Source organism: Heterodontus francisci, chromosome 7 (assembly GCF_036365525.1).
Source record: "Heterodontus francisci isolate sHetFra1 chromosome 7, sHetFra1.hap1, whole genome shotgun sequence".
Taxonomy (NCBI): domain Eukaryota; kingdom Metazoa; phylum Chordata; class Chondrichthyes; order Heterodontiformes; family Heterodontidae; genus Heterodontus; species Heterodontus francisci.
In genome coordinates, this window is record NC_090377.1 from 102,419,265 (window position 1) to 102,444,498 (window position 25,234).

General features: G+C 42.0%; 1 protein-coding gene across 9 annotated transcripts in view; it reads right to left on the reverse strand.

Moving 5' to 3' along the window:
• Nucleotides 1-25,234, reverse strand: part of LOC137372189 (diacylglycerol kinase beta-like) — a 636,709-nt gene that overhangs the window by 389,054 nt on the left and 222,421 nt on the right. For 8 of the 9 annotated variants that reach the window (XM_068035767.1, XM_068035770.1, XM_068035769.1 and 5 more), the window contains one exon: nucleotides 14,509-14,679. The exons of the other annotated variant lie outside the window; for it this stretch is intronic. In XM_068035767.1, coding sequence (XP_067891868.1) covers nucleotides 14,509-14,679 — 171 coding nt within the window. The remainder of the gene's footprint in view (nucleotides 1-14,508; nucleotides 14,680-25,234) is intronic. 9 annotated transcript variants of the gene reach the window in all.

The following is a 25,234-nucleotide window of genomic DNA, read 5'->3' on the forward strand; positions in this document are numbered from 1 at the left end:
AGGTATGGCCGCCACGAGGCCTCGCTGTCACAGGCATCATCAGGCCGGGCCTTCCTGGCACTGAGGCCCGTGGCGGGCCTCTTCCGGAGTCAGTTTCCGGTTCTCCCCCACCACCACCCCCCGACATCACCAGGGGGGGGGGGGGAATGGGGGGTGGTGCTGTAAAATCCAGCCCACAATATGGTGAAGCTATCCACTTTAGTAGGAATAAAGAATATTTTTGAATGGCAAGAGACTGGAGAATTTTTGCATTCAGAAGAACCTTGGTGTCCATGTACATGAATCACAGGAAGGTAACATGCAGGCACAGCAAGAAAGAAGGAAGGCAGATGGTTTGTTAGTCTTTGTTACAAAGGCTTTGGAGAAGAGTGAAAAAGTCCTACTGCGATTATACAAGACATTGATAAGACTACGTCTGGAGTAATGTGTGCAGTTTTGGTCTCCTTACCTAGAGGGAGTGCAAGAAAGGTTTACTGGACTGAGATGAGAGGAGTGTCCTATGAGAAGAGATTAAGTAGGCTCAGCCTATTTTATATTTATATTTCACATATTTTTAACATAACGTTTTAAAAGTTTGAGGATATTTCGGCTTCTATCTTAATCTCATAAGTATACCCCAATCATTTATTTTGCTCATGATAAAATTATTAAAAGTGAAAATTTCAGTGCATTTTACTTCCTAGTTTGCTGTCTGAGAGAATACTTCAATGTTATTGAATGAAAAAAAGCAGGGTACCAGCCATTTATAGGGTATGAGTGTTACTGGCAACACCAGCATTTATTGCCCATTCCTATCTTCCCTTGTGAAGATAGTGGTAACCAGCCTTCTTGAACCGCTGCAGTCCATGTGGTGTAGCTATAACCCCAGATTTTTTTCGGAGAGAGTCCCAGAATTTTGACTCAGCGACAGCGAAGGAACGGCAATATATTTCCAAGACTTGGAAGGAAACTTGCAGGTTGTGATTTTCCCATGTGTCTGCTGCCCTCATTTCCCTGGGTGGTTTAGAAGGTGCTGTCAAAAGAGTCTTGGTGAGTTGCTGTAGTGCATCTTGTAGATGGTGCACACTACAGGCAAAATGTGTCGATGGTGGAGGCAGTAAACGTTTAAGGTGGTGGATGGGGTGCCAATCAAGTGGGCTGCTTTATCCCGGATGGTGTTGTGTTCCTGGTGTGTTGTTGGACCTGCAGTCATCCAAGCAAGTGGGGAGTATCCAGTTAAGTTTCTGGTCAATGGTGACAGGATGTTGATGGTGGGGGCTCAGCGAGGGTATTGCTTCAATATCAAGAGGAGATGGTTAAGTTCTCTCCTGTCAGAGATGGTTAATGCATGCCACTTGTGCACTTCGAATGTTACTTGCCACTTATCAGTTCAAGCCTGGATGTTGTCCAGGTCTTGCTGCATTTCTACACGGACTGCTTCAATATCTGAGGAGTTGCAAATGGAACTGAACGCTGTGCAATCCAGCGAATGTTCCCACTTCTGACCTTATGATGAAAGGAAGGTCATTGATGGAGAAGCTGAAGATGATCGGGCCTAGGACATTACCCTGAGGAGCTCCTGCAGCAATGTCCTGGGGCTGAGATGATTGGCCTCCAACAACCGCAACCATCTTTCATTCTGCTAAACTAGTGGAGAGCTTTTCCCCCAATTCCCACAGACTTCAGTTTTGCTAGGGCTCCTTGATGCCATACTCGGTCAAATGTTGCCTTAATGTCAAGGGCAGTCACTCTCACCTCACCTCTGGAACTCAGCTCTTTGGTCCATGTTTGAACTAAGGCTGTAATGAGGTCTGGAGCGGAGTGGTCTAGGCAGAACCCAAACTAAGCATCAGTGAGCAGGTTATTGGTGAATATGTGCCACTTGATAGCACTGTTGACAACACCTTCCATGACTTTTCTGAAGATTGAGAGTAAATGGATGGGCCAGATTGGATTTATCCTGCTTTTTGTGCACAGCACTAACCTGGGCAATTTTTCACACTGTCGGGTAGATGCCAGTGTTTAAGCTGTACTGGATCAGCTTGGCTAATTGTGTGGCTAGTTCTGGAGCACAAGCCTTTAGTAAATCATCCATGATGTTGCTGGGGCTCAGAAATCTTTCTGTATCTAGTGTGCTTAGCCGTTTCCCGACACCACGTGGAGTGAATCAAATTGGCATCTGTGATGATCAGGGCTTCAGGAGGAGGCCAAGATGGATCATCCACTTTGCCCTTCTGGCTGAAGATGGTCGCAAACACTTCAGCCATGACTTCTACTCTGACGTGCCGGGCTCCGCCACCATTGCGGATGGGGATGTTGAGCCTCCTCCTCCGGTTAGTTGTTTAATTGTCCACCACCATTCATGACAGAATGGGGCAGGACTGCGAAGCTTTGATTTGATCTGTTGATTGTGGAATTATTTAGCTCTGTTTATAGCATGCTGCTTCTGCTGTTTAGCATTCCATCATTTTGAGATATGCCTGGTATTACTCCTGACATGCTCCTACACTCCTCATTGAAACAGGGTTGGTCCCCTGGCTTGATAGTAATGGTAGAGTGAGGGATAGGCTGGGCTACAAGGTTACAGATTGTGGTGGAGTTTAATGCTGCTGCTGATGGCCCACAGCGCTTCATTGATGTCCAGTTTTGAGCTGATGACATCACTGTTGCTGAACTCCTGGAGAACTCTTGGACCTGATGCCAAATTCAAACTCACATCAGGAATGGGGAAATGCACGTCACAGAGATCACGATCTTTCTGGGCAGCTTTCTTTGAGAATCACAGAAGCGCCATTGCTTCTTCACTGACTGCAAAATTTGGGCTTATATTTTCCAACCATAGAAACATTTCCAAAGTTTTATATAATTCAATTACACCGATTATTTAAAAAAATAATAATTTTCAGGAGTTAAGTCAGTAGCTAGTGAAGAGATACATATTTGCAAATTTTAGATTTTGTTAAGGCAAACAAGAACATTATACAATTTGTTTTGGGTCAGATTTTGCTGTTGAAGCAACAATGAGGTTAATGATGCTCACTGTTATTTACGCAAGATGGATGGGTAAATGTCAATATCCAATTGTTTGTTTCCACATTGTGCCTCACCATTGACATGTACTGAATGTTGTAAAATTGCTGTAATTGACTGCTAGATACAAACTAAACCTGCCACACATAGGCTGGAATTTAACGGTGAGGTGGTGGACCCACCCACCGCTTGGAAAGCCGGGGCAAGCCTGCCTCTACCGGGCCTGGAGGCCATGGTTCTGTTTTGCGTGGCTCAGGCCCTTAACTGGATTCAGTCAGGGCTTCTGCACCTCTCTGCCAAGAAGTCTTGCCTCCAAGTGCTGCCAGTCAATCAGAGGGCCACGACTCTTCAGTCCCAGCAGTGTCACCGGGAGCGGTGGCCATTGCTGGGACCGCACCCAAAGAAGGCAGCCACAATGAACAACGGCCTGGGAATAGATAAGCGGGGTCGGGCCTCGCCGGGGACAGTCGATCTAGGCCCCGGTGAAGGTTGGTGGGGGGGGGGGTCAGTCACAGTGTAGGGAATGGGGTGTTGTTTTAGCAGGGGCAGCCTGTGCTGCTGGGGGGGTTCCTCTGTGGGTCACAAGGTGCCTCATCAGGAGGTTGCCCGCTTGTAAAATACCAGTGGCAGCGGTAACAGACCCTTAAGTGGTCATAAATTGGCCACTTAAGGGCATCAATTGGCCCAAGGGCAGGCGGGCCAGTTGCCACCTCCCCTGCCACTGTTAAAAACAACAGTATAGGCGGGTAGGCGATGCGCACAGTGCCCCAGGCCTCCCACATAATTTCACACCCCCAACTCCTCACCAGCTCAAGGCGACGGTGGGGTAAGTGGTGGCGTATTAAATTCTAGCCATATTTAGGGCTAATAAGTAGTCGTACAAGTACCCTTTTAACAATGTGATAATTGTTAATTGCTCACAATCAACCTCTTTGGCAATGGAAATTAACAAGAATGGAGCTTCATTCCTTCATATTTTGAATTTTTCAGGGAGATTAAAAAACATCAATTTTTTTCCTACTTTTTAATTTCTCTTTCTCTCTCTTAATCCAACTTCTCTTTCCTTTCTTTACCTGATTTGACATTGAGTTTGTCCCTTTAATTCACTCTTCTTCTCAGTCCTTCCACTGTTGATTCCCTAATCTTTAAATCTGATTGGTTAAGGAGTTACTCTGTAGGTGGCCCTGTCATTCAGGTCCCAAATGCCCTCTGTTACCAGCTCGCACTTTCAGCAACTTTGTGGGCAATTTGTTTTGAGCTGAAGGGTGCAGGGGCAAGCCTACCCAATGGCATATGCCATTAGATACTTTGCTATAGAAAAATCTGGCCCAATCATTTTGTGTTGGAGCTCTACCTAGTGGCAATAGTTCTAACAGCAGATTCAAATCAATGGATTGTTCCTGTACCATTGTACATGGTGGCACGTTGGAATGAATGCAGCCATTTTCCATCTAGGCATTTGAATATTATCTGGTTGTTCATTTCAACTTGTGCTAATTTACAGCAGTTTCGATCAATTTTCATCTAAAAATCAGTAGGTATGAGTGATGTTCCACAATCTCATGATTTAATTGAAGACAATGAATTCTAGATCTGTGTATTTAATATGGTTACACATTTTTTCACCTGTCCACATTAATACACAGGTTACATAGCTATATAGGGATACTGTGAAAAACACCTTTCTATGCATGTGTAATGGCCAGCTAGCAAATTCCCCATTCCTCAATCAGCGTTCCGTGCTGTCCATCCATCTCTGCCAATTCATTTTTTGCTGCTTGTATCTTTTTGATGTCTTTAGGTTGCATTTATACCACGCAGTTGGGAGAACCCCTTTACAATGAGCTGAAATCCACAAGTACCAGTAAGAGAGCTCACAATCGTACACACTGATCACCACGCCAGGCTCAAACTTTCAAATGGTAGAAATTTGTCACAGACAGTGGTGCAAAACTGACAATATTGGATTGGTTGCCCATTACACGCTGCACCTGAAATTCAGTTCCATTGACTTTTTAATGGAATTAAATATCAGGTGCTGCACATCATGGGCGGCTGATCCGATACCACCCATTTTTAACCACTGCTCGAGACAGATTTCTATCTCTCAATGTTTTAGTGGAAACGTTAACTTCCTGACAGCATTTTTATAAACCTCTGACTAACTTTATAAATTGCTCAGAAATCCCTGCAAAGCTCTGGATTGCATTCTCAGTCCAGTTTTTCTCATGCTGGAGTTAAATTCCCTGTGGTGTGAGGCCCAGTAAGTAGGAAATTGCACCTTTTGGGCTCCAGGGTCAGTCAAGAGTACCTGAGCTATACCACTAATGCACCAATGCTGATGTGTTAATAATAGAGTCTCCGCTTCATCTCCCCTCCCTCTCCAATTCCCATTCCATTTGTCCCACTACCGCAACGAATTAAATGTGATTCAAAGCTAATGCTGTTGAGTACACTTGGTTTCAAATGTCTGCCGTTTGCCCATTTTTGTTTATAAACTCATAAAAGCCCCTAGAACAAACTTTAAATAAAAATGTGAAGCTGAATGTTTGTGACCATCCAAAATTGTGCACTATTATTTCCTGATTATTTTATACCACTTTTCCCCACCCCTTTTTTTATTTTCGCCAAAAGTAGTTCCATGTTTTTATTTAGGTATTTTCAAACATTGGGAAGACCAGTGTGATTGTTTTCAGTCCTGGCACAAAATCACTACCCTCTCCCTGGACACTGTCAGAGGGCAAACTGGATCATCTGCATTGCAGCCGTCCTTTTTGACCCTGGGCTGAGCTCATCCTTTCCATCATTAAGACTGCCTCCTTCCACCTCGGTGACACTCCCACCTCCACCCCTGCCTCAGCTCACGTGCTGCTGAAACCCTCATGGCATACATTTGTTTGTTACCTCCATTCATGACTATTCCAATGCTGGTCTTCAATCTTGCACAATCTATAACTTAAGCTCATCAAAAACTCTGCAGCCTGAACCCTAACTTGTACCGAGTCCTGTTCATTCATCACTCCTGTGCTAGCTAACCTACATTCACTCCGCCTGTCTGTCAATATTTCGATTTTAAAATTCTCATCCTCGTTTTCAATCCTTCCATGGCCTCGCCCCTCACTAAATTTGTAATGTTCTCCAGCCCCACAACCATCCGAGATTTCTGCCTTCCAAATCTGGCCTCTTGCGCATCCCCAATTTTCATCTGCCAAGACTCTCCAGAGTTTCCTCCCTCAACCTTTCCACCTCTCTCTCCTCCTTTAAGATGCTCTTTCAAACCTACCTCTTGATCAAGCTTTTGGTCACCTCTCCTTATATCTCCTTAAGTGGCTCGGTGTCAAACTGTGCTTGATACTGCTCCTGTGAAGCACCATGGGATGTTTTATGTTAAAGATACTACATAAATTCAAGTTGTTGCAGATTTCATTTTTTTTAAAAAGGGATAATTCTCCATGTAACATTTCACTTCCCCCAAACAATGAATTCTATTTATCCGCTGTAAATGATGAGCGAGCAATCCGATTATTACTTAAAGTAAATTAGGATAAACAATTACTTCATAGGCGAGTGTGTGAGACAGATAGAATGAAAAGAAGGGGAGACAGAAAAAGAGCAAGAGAAGTCATCAGATCATTCTGAAGAAAAAACTTGGGATAAAATTAATAATGATGTTAACATTCCAAATTTTGGTCTTCTAGGAAAGCCACACTTTTTAAACTGCTCCCACTTTCATCCTATAAAGAAAAGTAAACCCATACAGAACCTCATATGGCTCATATTTTCTCCCACTCTTATTATAGTTAAAGTACTTCTCGTTAAGTCAGCTTTTAATCCATGATAAACTTTAACTTGTACACTAACATATTTTAATTGCTTTTTTCCACAGCATGATGATCCCATGCTGAGTACTGTGGTATCTTTGTCAAACCAGATCACCGAGTCATCTTCATTTCCTTTCACTACACCAGATGTGCGTTTAATGAGGTCACGTGCATAAAGGTGAGATAAATCTTTTGTGTTCAAATATACTTGCTAGTAGGAATGACGACGTTTCAAACCAAAAAAAATTAAAGACTTGCATTTCTATAGCACCTTTCACAACTGCCAGACGTCCCAAAGTAATGAAGTACTTTTGAAGCGTAATCGCTGTTGTAACGTAGGAAATGCAGCAGCCAAATTGTGCATAGCAAGATCCTGCAAACAGCAATGTGATAATGACCAGATAATGTTTGTGATGCTGACTGACAGATAAATACAGGCCAGGACAACAGGGATAGTGCTAAAGGGATCTTTTATGCCCACCTGAGAGGGCAGACAGGGCTTCAGTTTAATGACTGATCCAAAAGACAACACCTCCAACGTTGCAGCACTCTGTCAGTACTGCACTGGAGTGTCAACCTAGATTTTTGTGCTCAAGTCCTGGCGTGGGACTTGAACCCACAACTTTCTGAATCAGAGGCAAAACTACTAGCATCTAAGCCACAGCTGATACAGGTAATCATCCTTTGACTCTTGGGTGTTACACAAATGTAGAAAGTAAAAGCATTCCCAAAGGTCTGCTTAAAAAGGGGTAATCTAAAATTAAAATCTAACAGGACACTGCATGTGCCCCAACATATCCGTAGCATGGGTGGGCTGTCGGAGTGGGGTGGGCTGGCAGCAGCCAATTGTTTTTATACTGTTCCAGCTATGTTTGTTCTTCCCTCCTGTCGGTGTATTGCAGATAAATTTCAGTCGTACATGAAATGGCCATTATGGTGATATCGCTGTCTAAAGTGTTGCTAGCTATTGGTTTACACATTTAATTTGGATTACTACTTAATTCTCATCATCAATAGTCATGTGGAAAATGTTGTTTTCATTGCTGCTGTAAGTTTAGATCTATAGCCGAAAGTTAAAACTGATTTAATTTAAAAGCCGCAGCACAGAAAGTCCACATTCTGTGGCAGTAAAACCTCCCACCTCCAGAGGTGAATTTAACCATCCTCTGAAGTAAAAATACATTAAAGTCAGGCTGGAGTAATAAACTCCATTAGAATCCTTGTGCACACAATGGATATAACTGATATTACAATAAACTGTTAAATAAATACTGGCTAACTGATGTACCTGGAGTGCAGCCATTTATTCAACCTATATGAGAGGTGTCTGTAATAAGCTTGAGACACACACAACATATAACAGATTTTCCCTGTTTCATGACTCAACATGCGTTCTGCAAACAAAGGACTGCGGTTGTGCAATGAACCCCAACATGTCACATTATTAAACCATATCATACAACATAAAAATAAATGAAACCTGTTTGAGTATGATTAAAACACAAGAAAGTCAACCATAGAGTCAAGAAATCAAAGTAAAAAAACATTCATGTTCTCGGTTAAGCAATGCGTTGATTATAAAATTCTCACCTTGTTTTCAAATCGTTCCATGGCTTCGCCCCTCCCTATCTTTGTAATCTCCTCCAGCCCCACAATTCCCCCAGTCACCCACCTACCCCACTCCCCACAGATATCTGCACTCCTCTAATTCTGGCCTCTTAAGCATCCCCAATTTTAATTGCTCCACTGCTGGTCATCATGCCTTCAGTTGCCGAGGCTCTACATTCTGGAACTCCCTCTCTAACTCTCCTTTAAACCGCTCCTTAAAACTTACCTTTTTGACCAAGTTTTTGGTCATCTGACCCAACATCTCCTCATGTGGTTTGGCATCACATTTTGCTTTATAACACTCCTGTGAAGCACCTTGGGATGTTTTATTACGTTAAAGATGCAATATAAACACAAGTTGCTGTTGTTGCTGTTTAATATCAATTATCTCCTTTTCCCCCAATGTGCCAATACTATTAGCAAGTGCAACATATTTCAAGACAGTTCCTAAAAAGCTCAAAAAAAAATCAGTGCTCAGCATAGTACCCTATATAAAAGTTCTTAGCAGCCATTATCCTTGCCTTAGTTATTCAATCCATTAAACATTCACTTCAATTCCACTAAGCAATCACTATAGTGCTAGCACTCTGCTGTACTGGACGCTCAAAGAGAAGATGAATTCATTTAAAATAAGTTCATATTTCTCAGTTAACATTGGAAATGTATAAAACCAATGCCCTGTTTGGTAAGACACTAAAAAGTCTGTCAATTTGCAATGCTGACATGAGTTAAATCTACTTCAGGTTTGCACAAAATGAAAATGTAGAATACTCCCCATACAATTATATCCTTCCTGTCCAACCAACTTACTACTCGCGAATACAGTTGTGATTACCCAGAATCTGATCACCCAGTATCAAAACACAACTTTTCAGAGGCTTTCAAACTAAACCCTAAAGAATACTACAGGGGGAAGTTTTATGGGGCCTGCAAGAGGGGCATTCATGGCTGGCGGAGTAACTTAATAAGGCGTGAATTAAAATTTATTTTTCCTGATGGCGTGTTGAGAATTAGAGATTAAGTCAGCGGCATTTTTGTGGCGAGTCCTGTGGCGGGTTCCATTTTTAAACACATTTGTATGTAATGAATACTCATTTGCTTATATTTAATTCCAACTAAGTCCTACCTTCCAGATTGACTAGGGGGGGGGGGATATAGGAATCTCGTAGCAACCGCTTCATGATCGATTCAAGGTGGTGTTCAACAGCTGTGTTTATGCAGTTGTGCCTGAGGTCAGCAGTTTAGTTGTTAAACTCAGCGGCACAAGGAAGGGCAACAGGAGAATGGCAGTTTGGCTGGTGGCACAGGATCGGTAAGGGCGAAACAGGGATTTGGGGGCGGGGAGGAACGAGAGGGGTGTTTGGGTTCAGGTGAATAGAGGAGCGGCAGAGGGATAAACGGGAGGACAGAGGGAGGGGTCGGATGAACAGAGCAGTGAAGTGGGAAGGCCATTGCGGGGAGAGTTTGATTTGGTAGCAGGGATGAGTCCAGTCTGAGATTGGAGTAATCAAAGGGCTCGTAGGGTGGGTGAGGGAATCTAACAAGTACTCCAAGGATAATGCGTTGAAGGTCTAGGATCAGATGGGGCATGTTGACAGGGGTGTAGGCTCAGAGGGGAGAGAGGGTACACCCAATTGGATGGTAACAGGGTCCAAGGTAATGGGGTTTGGTTGAAGGGTTAAAGAGGGAAGGCGCAAGGTGATGTTGGGAGGGTCAAAGGTGATGGGTACAAGCGTGAGGGCAACAGGAGGAGGGTGGAGGCTCACAGTCTCGAGCTGGAAGGTCACATACACCATATTCTCTCAGTATTTCAAGACGCATATTGGGCTGCAAGGATTGCCCATCAAAGTGCGGGGAGACCAGAGTGGTGAAGTTGTGTGGGTAGTCAATAGGAGGAGTTTATCAACTCACTTCTCATCAGTTCTACGGATGAAAACAATGGACAAGAATTTTTTTCATTTCTCTGTCTGCCTTATGAACACAGTTATATTGTTAGAATAACCTGATTTGCTTCTACCCAATTTTCATGGAACCTCGGGAGCAGGTGGAGAGGATGTTGCTAAGGAGAGCTCTTGCCACTCAACAACTGAGTCTGCCGCACCTGCAACAGGCAGCATGACAGTGTACCAATGGGAGTGCCGGCTGGGCCTGCATGTGCAGCCAAGTACAAAACTGGACAGTAACATGAACATTCATGGAAATTTGATGACTGAAACTCTACATCGTGACTTCCACATTAAATGCAATGTCTGTACTTCCTCTGTAACCATCAGCGTGCCAACCATGAGGTATTTCATTACATTTAGCTCTTCCGCTAAGCTAGTTCAAACAAAGTGAAGATAATGCATACATGAATGATTTTGAAACAGATATATTGTGAAAAATTTACATTTGACAAATATAGTTGAAGGACACCCATGCCACCTTAGTGCTCTCAATAACTCATATGTTTACACATACGATCACTGCATCTTGGAGGTGAGGGACAAGAACTGCAGCTCAGGGGGAAAAAAAAAAGATACTTGACTAACGTTATGCAGCTATCCAGGAACATTGTGGCCGTGATGCAGAGCGTCCCTGTTTGTCCAGGAGGCTGCTTTATAACCCGGACATACCTTCTGCATTGTTAAATGATGGCAGCTTTCACCAATAAAAGGCTTCCTCTGACATGCGGTCGCACATTTCTCTCATGCCCACTGCTGCCAGCCAGTTATATTTTAATTTTAATTGCGTGGGAACCGGCTCCCGATACAAAAGCAAAAGTGCCGCCCAATTCCGCTTCCACCATAGTGAACGGCATGCCACTGATAAAATACTGCCCATAGTCATCAAATTAAAATAAAACCAAGTCAGAAAACATGAAGTTTGCATTTCACTATTCAGTGTAAAGTGATTAACGGATTGTTCATATAATCAAGATACTGATCAAGTGGTATTGTGGGTAGAGTTATGTTCACGAGCTTGAAGGTGGGTATTTGCACAATAGATCAAGGATGAAGATGTAGCAGTGACATTTGAGGCAGTGCAGTATCCCTTTCCCTACAAGGTGCAGCAGTTAATTAGATTCAGACCTTTACACATATAGATCAGCATTCATACCATGCCCCCAGATTGATCATGCATTTTGCCAATCTAAACAAAGGAAGTGCCATATGCAGCAAACAGTAGGGAACCTAAATTACTTTCCATTTGGACTGCAGTGTTATAGTACTTTGATTTAAATCAAAACAGTTTGAATCCAGCACAGTAGGGGTGGCCTTTTTAATTTGGTCTGACTCCAAGGTGATTATATTTATACTGTATTTAAACAATGACCGTTGGAAACAAGGACACATATTTTCAATGTCTAGGCTTACAATGTAAGCAAATATTTTCACAAAAGGCAACCAGACAATGTGGATGTTAGAAAAATTGGGCCTGCTTCCTATATTTTATTTTTGATGTCTTATTTTGTCATGGCCAAATGCAAATATGTACATAAAAGTTGTATTCAAAAAGGTTTTTGTTTACAAGTAATCCACATGATTACACTGAGTAACTACAATACTGCAGCAATCATAGAATCATATAATAGTACAGCACAGAAATCAATTTGGCCCATCAAGTCTGCATGGCTCTTTTGAAGAGTGATACAGCTAGTCCCACTCCTCTGCTATTTCCCCAATATCCCTGCAATTTGTTCTCCAAGTATTTATTTAATTCCCCTTTGAAGGCTTCTACTGAATTGAATCTGTATCCACCACCCTATCAGGCAGTGCATTCCAAGTCCTAACCACTTGCTGCATAAAAACATTCTTCATGTCACCTCTGGTTCTTTTGCCAAACACCATAAATTTGTGCCATCTGGTTATGACCTTTCAGCCATTGGAAGTTTCTCTTTAGTTACTCCGTTTAAACCCTTCACAATTTTAAACACTTCTATCAAATGTTCTCTGAACCTTCCCTGCTCTAAGGAGAACAACTCCAGCCTCCCCAGTCTTTCTACATACTGTAATTCCTCATCCCTGGAACTATTCTAGAAAATCTCTTTAGTACCCCCTCCAAGGTCTTCATGCCCTTCATAAACTGTGGTGCCCAGACTAGAACACAATACTTGAGCTGGGGCAACTAGTGTTTCATATAGGTTTAGCATAACTTCCTGCCTTTTGTACTCTATGCCTCTATTTACAAATTCCAGGATCCCATATTCTTTATTAACTGCTTTGTTAACTGTACTGCCATTTTCAAAGATTTGTGCAGAAACATCACCAGGTGTCTCTGTTCTTGCACCCCCTTTAGAATTGTACTCTTTAGCTAGTATTCTCTTTTCTTATTCTTCTTTCCAAAATGTATCACTTCACACTTTTCTGCATTGAAATTCATCAGCCATGTGTCTGCCCATTCCACTAGCCGGTCTATGTCCTTGAAGTCAATTACTACCTTACTCATTATTGATTACACTTTTAAGTTTCATGTCATCTGCAAATTTCAAAATTGTGATCTATACTCCTAAGTCCAAGTCATTAAAATATATCAAAAACAGCAGTGGCCCAAGTACTGAACCTGAGAAACACCAATGTATACCTCGCTCCAGTTCGAAAAACAGCCATTCTCTGCTTTCTAAAAAAACAACTCTTGTTGTTTTCTATCCCTCATCCAACTGTATTCCATGCTGCTACTGACCATTTTATACCATGGGTTTCAATTTTGATAATATGCTAGCAGCATAGATATAAAATTGGCTGAGTGACCGAAAATAGAGCTGTGGTGAATGGTTGTTTTTCCAGATTGGAGGAAGGTATTTAGTGGGGCTCCCCAGGGGTCAGCATTAGGTACCCTGCTTTTCTTGATATGATATTAATAACCTAGACTTAGGTATACAGTGCATATTTTCAAAATTTGCAGATGACACAAAACTTGGAAGTATTATGAACTGTGTTTAGGATAGTGATATACTTCAAGAGGACACAGGCAGGCTGGTGGAATGGGTGGACAAGTGGCAGATTAAATTTAATGTGGAGAAGTATGACGTGATTCATTTTGGTAGGAAGAATGTGGAGGGGCAACATAAAAGGGCACAATTCTCAAGTGGGTGCAGAAGGAGAGGGGCCTGGGGGAGTATGTGCACAAATCATTGAAGGTGGCAGGGCAGGTTGAGAAAGTGGTTAATAAAGCATATGGGATCCTGGGGCTTTATAAGTAGAGGCAGAGAGTAAAAAAGCAAGGATGTTATGATAAACCTGTATAAACACTGGTTTGGCCTCAACTGGAGTATTGTGCCAGTTCTGGGCACCACACTTTAGGAAGGATGTTAAGGCATTAGAGATGAGTGCAGAAAAGATTCATCAGAATGGTTCCAGGGATGAGGAACTTCAGTTACGTGGATAGACTGGACAAGCTAGGCTGTTCACCTTGGAGAAGAGAGGATTAAGAGGAAATTTCACAGAGGTGTTCACAATCATGAGCCAAATCACATGCATCTTGACTTGAAGACACATCAGACTTTTTCCTGTTCACTGTAGATATATACCAGATGCAAATTTTAATTACGTAGGCATAGATTTAAGATCAGAATCTTATGGAATAATGCTGGTATTTCATTATTCAGCAGCATTGCACAATTGATCCTGTATTCAATTCCAAGTTGTGATTTCAAAATCCTCATCTCTTCACGGACTTGTTCCAGAAATCTCCTCCAGGTGTACATCCCAATTGCACCCTTTGCTCATCTAGAATTAGCCTACTGTGCATTTCCTCTCCTTCTATCCCATCAGCTGGAGCTGTTATCATACCATAGCACTTTGGAATTCTCTTATTTAATATTGCTGCCTTTCTACAGCTTGTTGCACCTTCAAGTGTACTTCTCAAAGCCTATCTCTTTGGCCACAGCTTCAGTCACCTTCCTTAACTCTTCCATTTTCTGCCGTGTCCAGTGCCTCTCTATATGAAGCCCTTTGACAAGATTTGCTACATTTAAGCTGCAATATAGATGCAATTTGTGGAAAATAACCGACCTGTTGTTCCCAGAATGAAATCACAACGTTGTATCTGTCAATTGTTTGATCAGTCAAACTTGCAGTAGTTAACTTACACTCTAGCTTATCTTCAGCTCGTCCTCGCTCCAACAGTGACAGATAACAGACAATATCCTTTAGATAGACCACCTGTGGCATCTGCGACTGTAGCATGTGAGATGGTGTCTTCAAAGGGCTGTGACTCTTCCGAAGTGCTAAACTCATCTTCTTGTCCAAGCATTTTGTACCTGTGAAACATAAGGACTAAATTAATCTTAATTGTATGAAATGCTGTGAGATAGTCACTCATGGATTGGGGAAAGAGTCTGTTTGAAAGGCTGCACAGTCTTTTTTTGTGAATATTAACACACTTATTAAATGTGCATTTAGCCATGTAAGTAATTTCTGATACTTGCCTTATCTGTAGAGGACCATTTTTTTCTTAAATTGTGTTTTTAGACCTAGTGTTGATTATTAGTAGCTGATGTAGAGGTAAGCTGGAATGGAATCCTATTACATAAAAATGATATAAACTACAGATGCATATCCTAGTCCAGCAGGAATGAGGCAACATAGACCAACAGCCCTTTAAACACCAGAGAAGTCAACGTTATAGATGCATACCAACAAAACCAAGACACTGGATGTCATTGATGCATACACCTAGTCAAATGAAAAAACCCCAAATCATGAATAAATAGTCATCAGATCATCACAGATATAAATCTCAGTGGACACAGGTATAATGGCTGATGGCATTAGAAGTTTGGTGGTATGGGTACACTCCTCCCTCAATGATGATCATCAAAAATGTTATTTGGGGTATCTTTTGTGGGAACAAGGGTACACACTACCTGTGTACCTCAATGTCCTGGACTTTCTGCTGAACATGTATTGTGAGTGGGCCTTGGGTAAGGATGAGGAGCTGATGGAATGTGAGATTATGCACTCATCCATGTCTTGACGGCCTGGGAGATGTTGGTCTGGTCACTGGTGTTTATAGTAATAAAATGAAGTTGGCCATATAACCATGGTAACAGAATGATTAGGAGAGATTCAGAAGAGCTAAGTGAACTTTGCTGTCTCTACGATGTTAGTCTGATGTCACTTTTATGTATCTTTGATATACCATGATTTCATGGGAACATGCATGGAATGTAAAAATCAAAGATAGAATTAGTATTAGAGTTGTCAGTGAAGCACTATATGCTGTACATCTGATGGACTGTGGAATATATGAGTTCTCATATTGAATCATGAGTTCAAGAAAGACCCATGTAGTCACACTGGAATTATGAAGTGTGATGTCTCAAAGACCTGATTCCATATCGTTACAACTGATGCCTATGTATTCTGGTATTTAAAGTAATGAAACAAATTGGAAGAAGAAAGCAATCCAACACCTAGTTGTGTGCAAATTGGCTGCTGCGCTACTCGGCATAACACTGGTGACTGCATGCCAAATGTAATTCATTTTGGATGTCCTGAAGCTGTTAATAAGGCACTCTCAAAATGTTAGTTCGTTCTTTATGCAAACTAGTTGGTTTTGCAGTGAGATAGCATTCCCATTACCATTTTCTTAAAGAATAAACCATGCTGAAAGTAAAAGTACAAAATATTTCATCTGGATCACACTTTTTAAAGAAAAATGCCATTGGAAATGTTCTTTCCCCCATAAAGCTACAGAGTTTGCAAGCAGCTACAAATGACCGTTCTTCAATATTCCAGACACTGTTTCAATTAGCTGACTTTCCTCAGTACACTGGTACCATAAGGCAGGGCCCATTGTTACTATGCAGTTTTTGGTCCTGTTTTAGTTATTACTTCGGTGTTTTATTTGATCTTTTTAAGCTTTGAAAAAATTTGGTCCAAACACCACAGAATTTTCTACTGATGTTGATGATTGTTGAACACCTTGATACATGCTCGGATTTCCTCAACTGAACAAGACCATACCTAATTGACAATATATACTATTCAGCCAACTGGTATTCTAACCTGCAGATCAAAGGATATTTTCATTCAAATACACTACAATTATATCTCATTCTTGACTGTTCATTTCTCTGTAAATATATATTTTTAAACATTATTTCTTCTACTGCTGCTGAAGAATTGCATCCAGAGAGTTTCTATTAACTGGCTGCACAATAGAATATCAAAGAATATTTTTGTGGTGAAAGATTGTCAGTATTGCCATGCTATTTTTCAATTATTGCCCATGTAGTTCCTTAGCATCTGTATGGTAATCAAAATATTATATTATTTTCAAAATTAGCACCACAGTAGGGATGTAATACTTTGTAATCTAGTTAGTGACTGCTAAATTAAATAAGCAAAAGGGGTGGATCACATTAAAAAAAAGTTGACATTTGAAAAAAAAAAAGGTGTGACTGGTTTGTTAACTTATGAGACATAATGTCATAGGATCTTAAACTGAGACCCTGTTAATGGTTCAGGTGGATGTTAAAAAGATCTTTCAAAGTTCAACACACGTGACAATGCAGCACCTCTTCAGCACTACAGAGAGCTTAGGTGAATTAGGGGAAGACTGAAACACAGACCTTTTTGCTGAATTAAATGCTTATGCCCATGTAAACAACATCACAGTCTTTTGTCACCAAAAAAGTTGATTTTAATCACACCTTTCAAAAAAGCTCAAGACTTAGCAGGGTAGAGAACGAAGAAAATCAGATATCTTTTAATAAAAGAGTCACAAGGTTGATCCCCAGTATTGATGGGCTGAGTTATGAGGGAAAACTTGGGCTTTACAATGTGAAAAGGTGGCATCAATGAGGTGATCTTATAAAAGTACCTAAGGTTGTAACAGGAATATGAAAAAAATCTGCAATACTATATTTGATTGTGAAAGAAACTGAAGGGGGCAGTCGGGGGTGTGGGGGGGGGGGGGGGGGGAGAGAAAGAGAACAGATTCATTAAATGGGAATAGAACAAGGACAGATGTTCAAACTAGTCAGATGTTGCCACTAATGGGTGAACTCTAGGGTTTTTCTAGATGAATGAGTTATGATCGAATTATAATTATAATGAGCCAAATGGCCTTCCTCATTCCTCAGCACCTTCTCAATACGTTGAACAAAAAATATTACAGACAGACATTGTGGGTGGAGAACTACAGTCAAATCATTCTTGTTCATCTCAAGTATATAATGTTGGCCGACAAATCAGTGATGTACTGAATGAGTGCTACATTTTTGGAAGCGCTGTTCTTCACACGGATATTTAATGTCCACCTGAACGAGGGACAAGGTCTAAATTTAAGATTCTAAGGCACTATTTGATAACGACCATGGAGTTCTCTCAGATGTTCTGGCTAATATTCTTCCTTTGACCTTCATCACCAAAGAGATTAACCAGCCACTCATCTTTGCAAGAGACTTTGCAGTGTGTAAAATGGCTGCCTTCTTTACTTGCATAACAGTAACTGCACTTCAAAGTAATTCACTGTAACTGAAGTGACTTGAAGCATTTGTGAGAAATGTGATAAGGTGCTATACATATGCAAGCTCATCCTTCTGCATATGCCACAACATGAGATCACCATAGCCCAGGTTTTACTGGAGTGGGACATCTCATGGCATGTGGCGTGAGTTGGATTTTTCCCCCACACCCTACAGCTTCAATTATTTTAGCGCTGGAAGTGCGAGTTGAAAACAGCATGAAGAGGTCAATGCGACCTTGGGGAATGACGAAACCAACAGTCTATCGCTTTAACCATTGAAATTTAATGATAGAGAAATAAATTGAGCAAATGACAGAAGGAAATAGGATGAATTAAAGTCAAATTAGATGCAGGAAGAAATAAAGAGTAAGAAAAACTGAACTGCGAGAGATAAAAAAGAGAGACGGAAAGGAAAAATAAGACTTTTAAAAAATAAATCAAGATTTAAAAACCTCGAGGAATAATTTGTGACCTGCAAGAGTGAGACTCCCCAGTTTGAATTATTCCCTTTCTGGGCCTCCAACATTGAGCGACATGTCAGGACCGTACATCACTCCATTAACAGAGTCCTTATGCCGTTAACTAGTGGCCCTAACTTTCGTGGGAAGGTTAATTTGTATTTACAAGCAAATCCAGCAATTTCTTGAGCTGTGGGGTGATTGACGATGAGCTTCTATTTTTGTGAGTCTAATAGTGAAGCAGCGGAAACTATCCAACAATTTGTGGCAATTCACAACTCACGCCGTATCTCTTACCACAAATTGCTGGTATTTTATGCATTAATAATGATGGGTGCGATGAACTTGCCATTATTTTGGCAACAAATTCAGAGCCAATAATCAGCAAGAACATTTCTGCTATCGGTTTGTTAAAGGAAATTTTTCCTAGGTTGTGAATTTTACATCAAAAATACCTCAAGCACAACAGAATTTGCAAAGCATTTTCAAATTTTCACCTATGGTAAATCATTTGCTCTGAACAGATGTACTGTATTATGCAAATATATTATGAATCACCATTCAATCCTTCCCAAAGGCACCAACTCATTTTCCTGTATGGTTCCTCTTTTTATTGCCTTTCCCAAGAGATTGAGATTGAGTGATGCAGGGAAGTTTGATGGGGTTTGTAGGTTGCATCATAATGGGCTGGGAGGGTCTGATTGTCTTTTCCTGTGCTCCTTTCTCTTTTGGATGAATGCCGAGACATAGTCCTGGATTTGCCAGGTCCTCTTTGGTTAAGCTGGGGTGGACGGGCCCTCACTGTTCTTCCTGTTTCCCCTGATGGAATTCTGGATTCAAGGGTTTCCTAATAGCCGAGTAGATCTAGCATTTCTAATACTGATGGAGATTTAGTATTTCTAATATGGATGGAGGATGTCCTAGGGCTTCATTAGAAAGTGGACTGTATAAGGAAAATTTGGAGCTGAAAGATGATGATTTTCTCCAGGCACCTTGGTGGTTGGTAGGCTCACGGCCTGCCACGCCAACCCACACTTTCAGTCAGACACAACTCCTGCATGTAAATTATCCTGAAACTGGAAAATTGTCTGAAGTTAGGTTGGCTCTATGTGGTGGGCAGAAGATCCGGCTCGCCCACAATGTATCCTGATCGGAAAATCTAGTCCAGGTTATAGAAAACACTACTTTGTATCACAAGCATTTGCTGGTATTACAAGTGAAGGCCTGGGAGCAGGTTGCTTGTCCACCCTGTTGAGTACAAGAAGTGCATAGTGGTGTAGAAATAATCAGAAAGGGAGACAAACAGGAGGAAGAAAAATAAAAATGCAACACAAGTGGTGAAGAAAAGTAAGTTGATTGCACATTCATTCCTCTCAGAATGCAAGCCATTATTTCACATGTGCAATTCCCATCAGTGAGGTAAATGTTTTCCACATTGATGATGCTTGTCAGTTAAGAAACTCTGTTAATAAAGGATTTTTAAAAACTCCTTCCTTTCTGTAATTCAATTACTGACCAGCAGCTGCCACTATAGGTTTAACCACATACAGTACAGTATGGTTGAAAAATATTTTGTTTTATGCATATACCACACTAAAACTGAAAGCTGATCAGCTTAAAAAAAAAACTTTAAAACAACACAAAAAGTAGCCTATGACATGGAAGCAAGTTAAAAGTAACTCGATTTTTGCATTAAATATTAGTGGCAAACTATAATGAATATAGCACAAGTAACCTATACCCCATGTATACAGAGATCAATCATGCAATAAAGCATTAAGGAGGTGTAGGTTTACTTGCATAATTAAATAATTTAAACATTTAAATAAACATAAGACTAATCTAAATGTGTTGATGTAAAAATCGTCCGCACAGTACAAGAGGACCAATATAACCTAAAACATAATTAAATAAAACGAGCACTGCTTTATTTGCAATTCACATCATTCTCCAAAACAGTTTAAAAAGTCCCTTCCCCTCCCAATGCTACAATCCTAGGGGTTTCCCCTCTGCTAATCAGTGCATTACAGGTTTGTCTCTTTCTCACTGCCAATCCATCTACTTTGCTGAACTGGATTAGTCTCTTCCTCTGTGTCAAGCAGTGTGATGAGTTGATTCCCTCTTAGCACTATCCCTATATTCTCTCCCCAATCCTATTTCTCCCAGTTGCTCAGCTACAACCTTTCTCTTTGTCTCTGTCCGGGTTAACTTCATAGCCTCTCTGTGGAGCTGACTTTGGTGCTCGGAGCTAACGCACGACAGGGTGATTCCATTTTATATCGGTGCTGTAACTGTTGATATGAGAGGTCTAACAATGACTTTAAAATACATCAGGATATGTATATATCAGGGAAAATGTTGGCTTTTAATGATGAATTTAACCTAGTTGGAGAATGTTAAACTTATTTTTAAAGAAAAATGCATGAGGGTAAAGTCCCATTTTGTATATTTTCACTCGAAACAGTAATTGTTCCTGTTCCTTCCCTAAATCTCTCTGGCTCCCTACCCCTCTCTCTCCTTTTATCTCTAACTATTACAGGTACAGTTATTTGCTGATTTGCCAACACTCTTTTTGGAGTGACACTATTTTCACAGTTTTTGAAATGATCTAAATATTTTATTTAATTCACGAGCTGTAGGTGATACTGCATGCTCTGCTAATGCAAAGCTGCTCCGAGAATTGTATCAGCCATTTTTTTTTTAAATGGACGAGTTTAGTCACTTGTTTCAGCATTTGTGACTACTTCTGTGGGCAGAATCTTGTGGATTTAGTCCCTGCTGAAATGGCATGACCATTTTCAGGTCAGGAACCTGATTTTCTAATGGTCAGGCTTTGGCGAGGCTCTTGCCCAGATCAACATTAGCAACCCGCCTCTGGGTTCACTGATCAATTATGGAGAGCGGGCAGGATGACACATCCATTCTGTCAAAAGAAGAATTTCTAATTAAAGGGACAATGGCATGGATTACAAGACCTCATCAGCACTTGGACTGAGGTTGCATCAACCACAGGAATGGAGGAGAGACCCAGTGAGGTTGCTTACTGGGTCTCTCACTCTGACCTGGAGGTCCTGCTGCAGGATCAGAGGGGCTGCAGTGAGATGAACTCTCCAAAGGACAAGAGGAAGAGGAAGAGGAAAACCTCTCCAAACAAGCAGGCGTGGATGGAAGTGGACGAGGTAGTGAGCAGAAGTGTGGTCCCTCCAACATGAAGACATGGGTGGCGCAGTGGTTAGCACTGCAGCCTCACAGCTCCAGCGACACAGGTTTGGTTCTGGGTACTGCCTGTGTGGAGTTTGCAAGTTCTCCCTGTGACCACGTGGGTTTCCGCCGGGTGCTCTGGTTTCCTCCCACAGCCAAAGACTTGCAGGTTGACAACTAAATTGGCCATTGTAAATTGCCCCCAGTGTAGGTAGGTGGTAGGAGAATTGAAGGAAGGTGGGGATGTGGTAGGGAACATGGGATTAATGTAGGATTAGTATAAATGGTTGATGGTCGGCACAGACTCGGTGGGCCGAAGGGCCTGTTTCAGTGCTGTATCTCTCTTTGAGACAGTGCACCAAGAGAATCCAGGACCTCAGAGGGCATGACATTTTCAAGTGACAAACCCCACACTCTGACTTGCCCAACATTCTCCTGCACAGAACACCTCAGGACAACACACCGTGCAGCTCCATTCAGTCCTCTCTGCAGACACTTCGCATTCCCATCCAAACAGCCAACACTCACCCTCATCTGAGCCTACTTCCCTCTCGCACCATGCCTCACAGTGACCCTCCACTAATGGTGCCCTTCCCTTGTCTCTATCCATGCCATTACAAGCACTCACACCTCTCAGTTTTCTCTCCTTGCAGGAGAAGACAGCACACAACTTGGCAAGAGGCAGAAAAAGGTGGGGGGGAGGGGGGTGCGGGGTGGTGGGTGGTGATGTGCATGGAAGGAGGGTGTGTCATTCCAGTGACACTTGTCGTCCACAGGCACTGCATGTCCTCCTGCTCAAATGGGAAGGAGGTCTTGTTCCAGGAGGCTGCAGATGTCAGCAGTGAGTTGCTGAGAGAACCTGAGCCTCATGAGGCACTGGTGCTCAGATACATTGAGAGTGCTGATCCTCTGCTTGTAGATTCTGTGTTGGGAGATCTTGCCTCCTTCCAGCTGGATCTTAGTTTTATCCCATCAGCCCTGTGCAGGGGTACTCGGGTGAGTAGAAGGTTGCTGGTACTGCTGCTGCTAGAGCTGTTGGCAGTGGTGTGGCTTTTGCTCTTGCCCCTCAGCAGAGGTGGACAGTAGAGCTAAGAGGTGTCAATTGTACCAATCCTAAAATATTCCAGAATTGAATGGGTTCATTTGAAACAAATAAGGTGTGAAGTAGCCACACCCTGGACCATTGTGCGATCACCAAAGGGAAAGACCAAGAGATGTAACCCAGCTTTACCTTAAAAAAAGCAGCCAACAGAGAGCACCTAGAGAAAGAAACCCAGAAAGCAGCATCCAAGAAGCTTGGTTCCAGCAAACCAGAAGGCACATGCCCTGCTGTAGAATTCTATATGTGGACCTACACAACAGCGATGTAAGCGATCCACTGACTTCAACTGAAATTCAAACCGAGATAAATCTACAATCACCTCAGGCCTGCAACCAACAAAAACTTCACTTTCAAGAGAATTCAACAGGTTACCATGACACCCCCCCCTTCCCCCACTGCCGAAACTGACACCCCACTTGTAATCACATCCCTTTTTTCCCTTTCTGTCTCGTCGTGCGTGTGTGCGCGAGCAAATTTGAGAGTGGATGCGGTTGTGACAATTTTGGGATAAGGCATATTGATCAGTAAACAAAATCACAGAATTGTTACAGCGCAAAAGCAGGCCATTCGGCCCATCATGTCTGCACCGGCCCACAGAATGAGCAATTCACCTAGTGCCGCGCCCCTGCCTTCTCCCTGTAACACTGCACATGCTTCCTTTTCATATAACAATCTATTTCCCTTTTGAATGCTAAAATTGAACCTACCTCCACCACACTCAGGCAGTGCATTCCAGACCTTGACCACTCGCTGCGTGAAAAGGTTTTTCCTCATGTCGCCTTTGCTTCTTTTGCCAATCACTTTAAATCTGCGCCCTCTCGTTCTCGATCCTTTTACCAGTGGGAACAGTTTCTCTCTATCTACTCTGTCCATACCCCTCATGATTTTGAATACCTCTATCAAATCTCCTCTCAGCCTTTTCTTCTCCAAGGAAAACAGTCCCAACTTCTCCAATCTAACTTCATAACTGAAGCTCCTAATCCCTGGAATCATTCTCGTGAATCTTTTCTGCACCCCCTCTAACACCTTCACGTCCTTCCTAAAATGCGGTGTCCAGAACTAGACGCAATACTCCAGTTGAGGCTGTACTAGTGTCTTATACAAGTTCAACATAACCTCCTTGGGCCTTGTACTCTATGCCCCTATTAATAAACCCAGGATACTGTATGCTTTATTAACCACACTCTCAACCTGTCTTGCCATTTTCGATGACTTATGCACGTATACATCCAGGTCCCTCTCCTTCTGCATCCCCTTTGGAATTGTACGCTTTATTTTATATTGTCTCTCCATGTTCTTCCTACCAAGATGCATCACTTCACATTTCTTCGTATTGAACCTCATGTGCCACCTGTTCGCCCATTCCACTAACTTGTCCATCTCCTTTTGCAGTTCTACGCTATCTTCCCCACAGTTCACAATGCTTCTATGTTTTCATTTTCTGTATTAAACCTAAAAGAAAACCTGTCACTGTTTAGTTGACAAATAAAACACCAAGGGGTTAAACCCTAATAACAAAACACACTTGCTGCGGTCAGGTGGAGTTGGACAGTGGGAACCACGCAACTTCACCACTTGGCTATGACACTGCTGCCATACCGTGTTGAAGGCTGGCAGTAGGGAAGTGTAGCTGAAGTTGTGAAGTGCTGGACAGATGAGGTGCCTTTGAATAAGTTGGCAATCACCTGTCAAGCAGTGAAAGCACTCTCTGAGAAAAGAAGTGCTTTGAACAGCAAACTCACAGTGGCCATCCATGGAGCTCTTCAACGTAACTGATCAAAGCCTTCCCAGCTTGTCACTTTCACTGATGAAGCTCTTCCCGCTGTGCACGCACCTTGGTGACCCTAGCAAGGTGCAGACATGTGTGCTACTAGGAAGGAAGGAATTTATGGTTTAAAAAGTCTATCAATTGCCTTTTTAACTGCCTCAATTGCTTTCCTACCTAAGTCAAGGGGATTCCCTGTTGAACTTGTAACACACCCCGGGGAACGCTGGAAAGGGGTGGATGACGTCAGGATTTCCACCCGATATCAATCTCAGGGTCTTTACCACCCCGCATGCACCAGATGCTGCCTCCACTTTGCTGGGAAAATTCTGCCTTGTGTTTTTAATTGTATGAACAGACCAGAGTGAAGGAGGAAAACAGCATCAGGAAATATAAGTTATTTGAGTGATCTGATTGGCCAATTTTGTAGTTTATGATTGATAAAGTAAACTAACAGATTTACTTGCTGAGCTTTTTTTTTTTGCTGGTTACTCATTCTTCATGAATATATTTTGCCATTGCTAATTTGTTCACAATTAGTCATTTGGAAAGTTGGATCAAACAAGGGTGATTATTTAAATCAAAGTTATTCCCTCTCCCAAAGACATATGAGGTCTGGGGTGTGATGCTTCTATGACCATACTTATCGGTATGCTGCATTTAAAAGGTGTGATTTTACAGATGCAAGACTTAATTGAATGGATTTGTATTCAGTATCATGCATCCTTATCCAGAGGGTAAGTAATAAACTGAACACTTGGAGTTTTAGTTTAGTTTAGAGCTACAGCACGGAAACAGGCCCTTCGGCCCACCG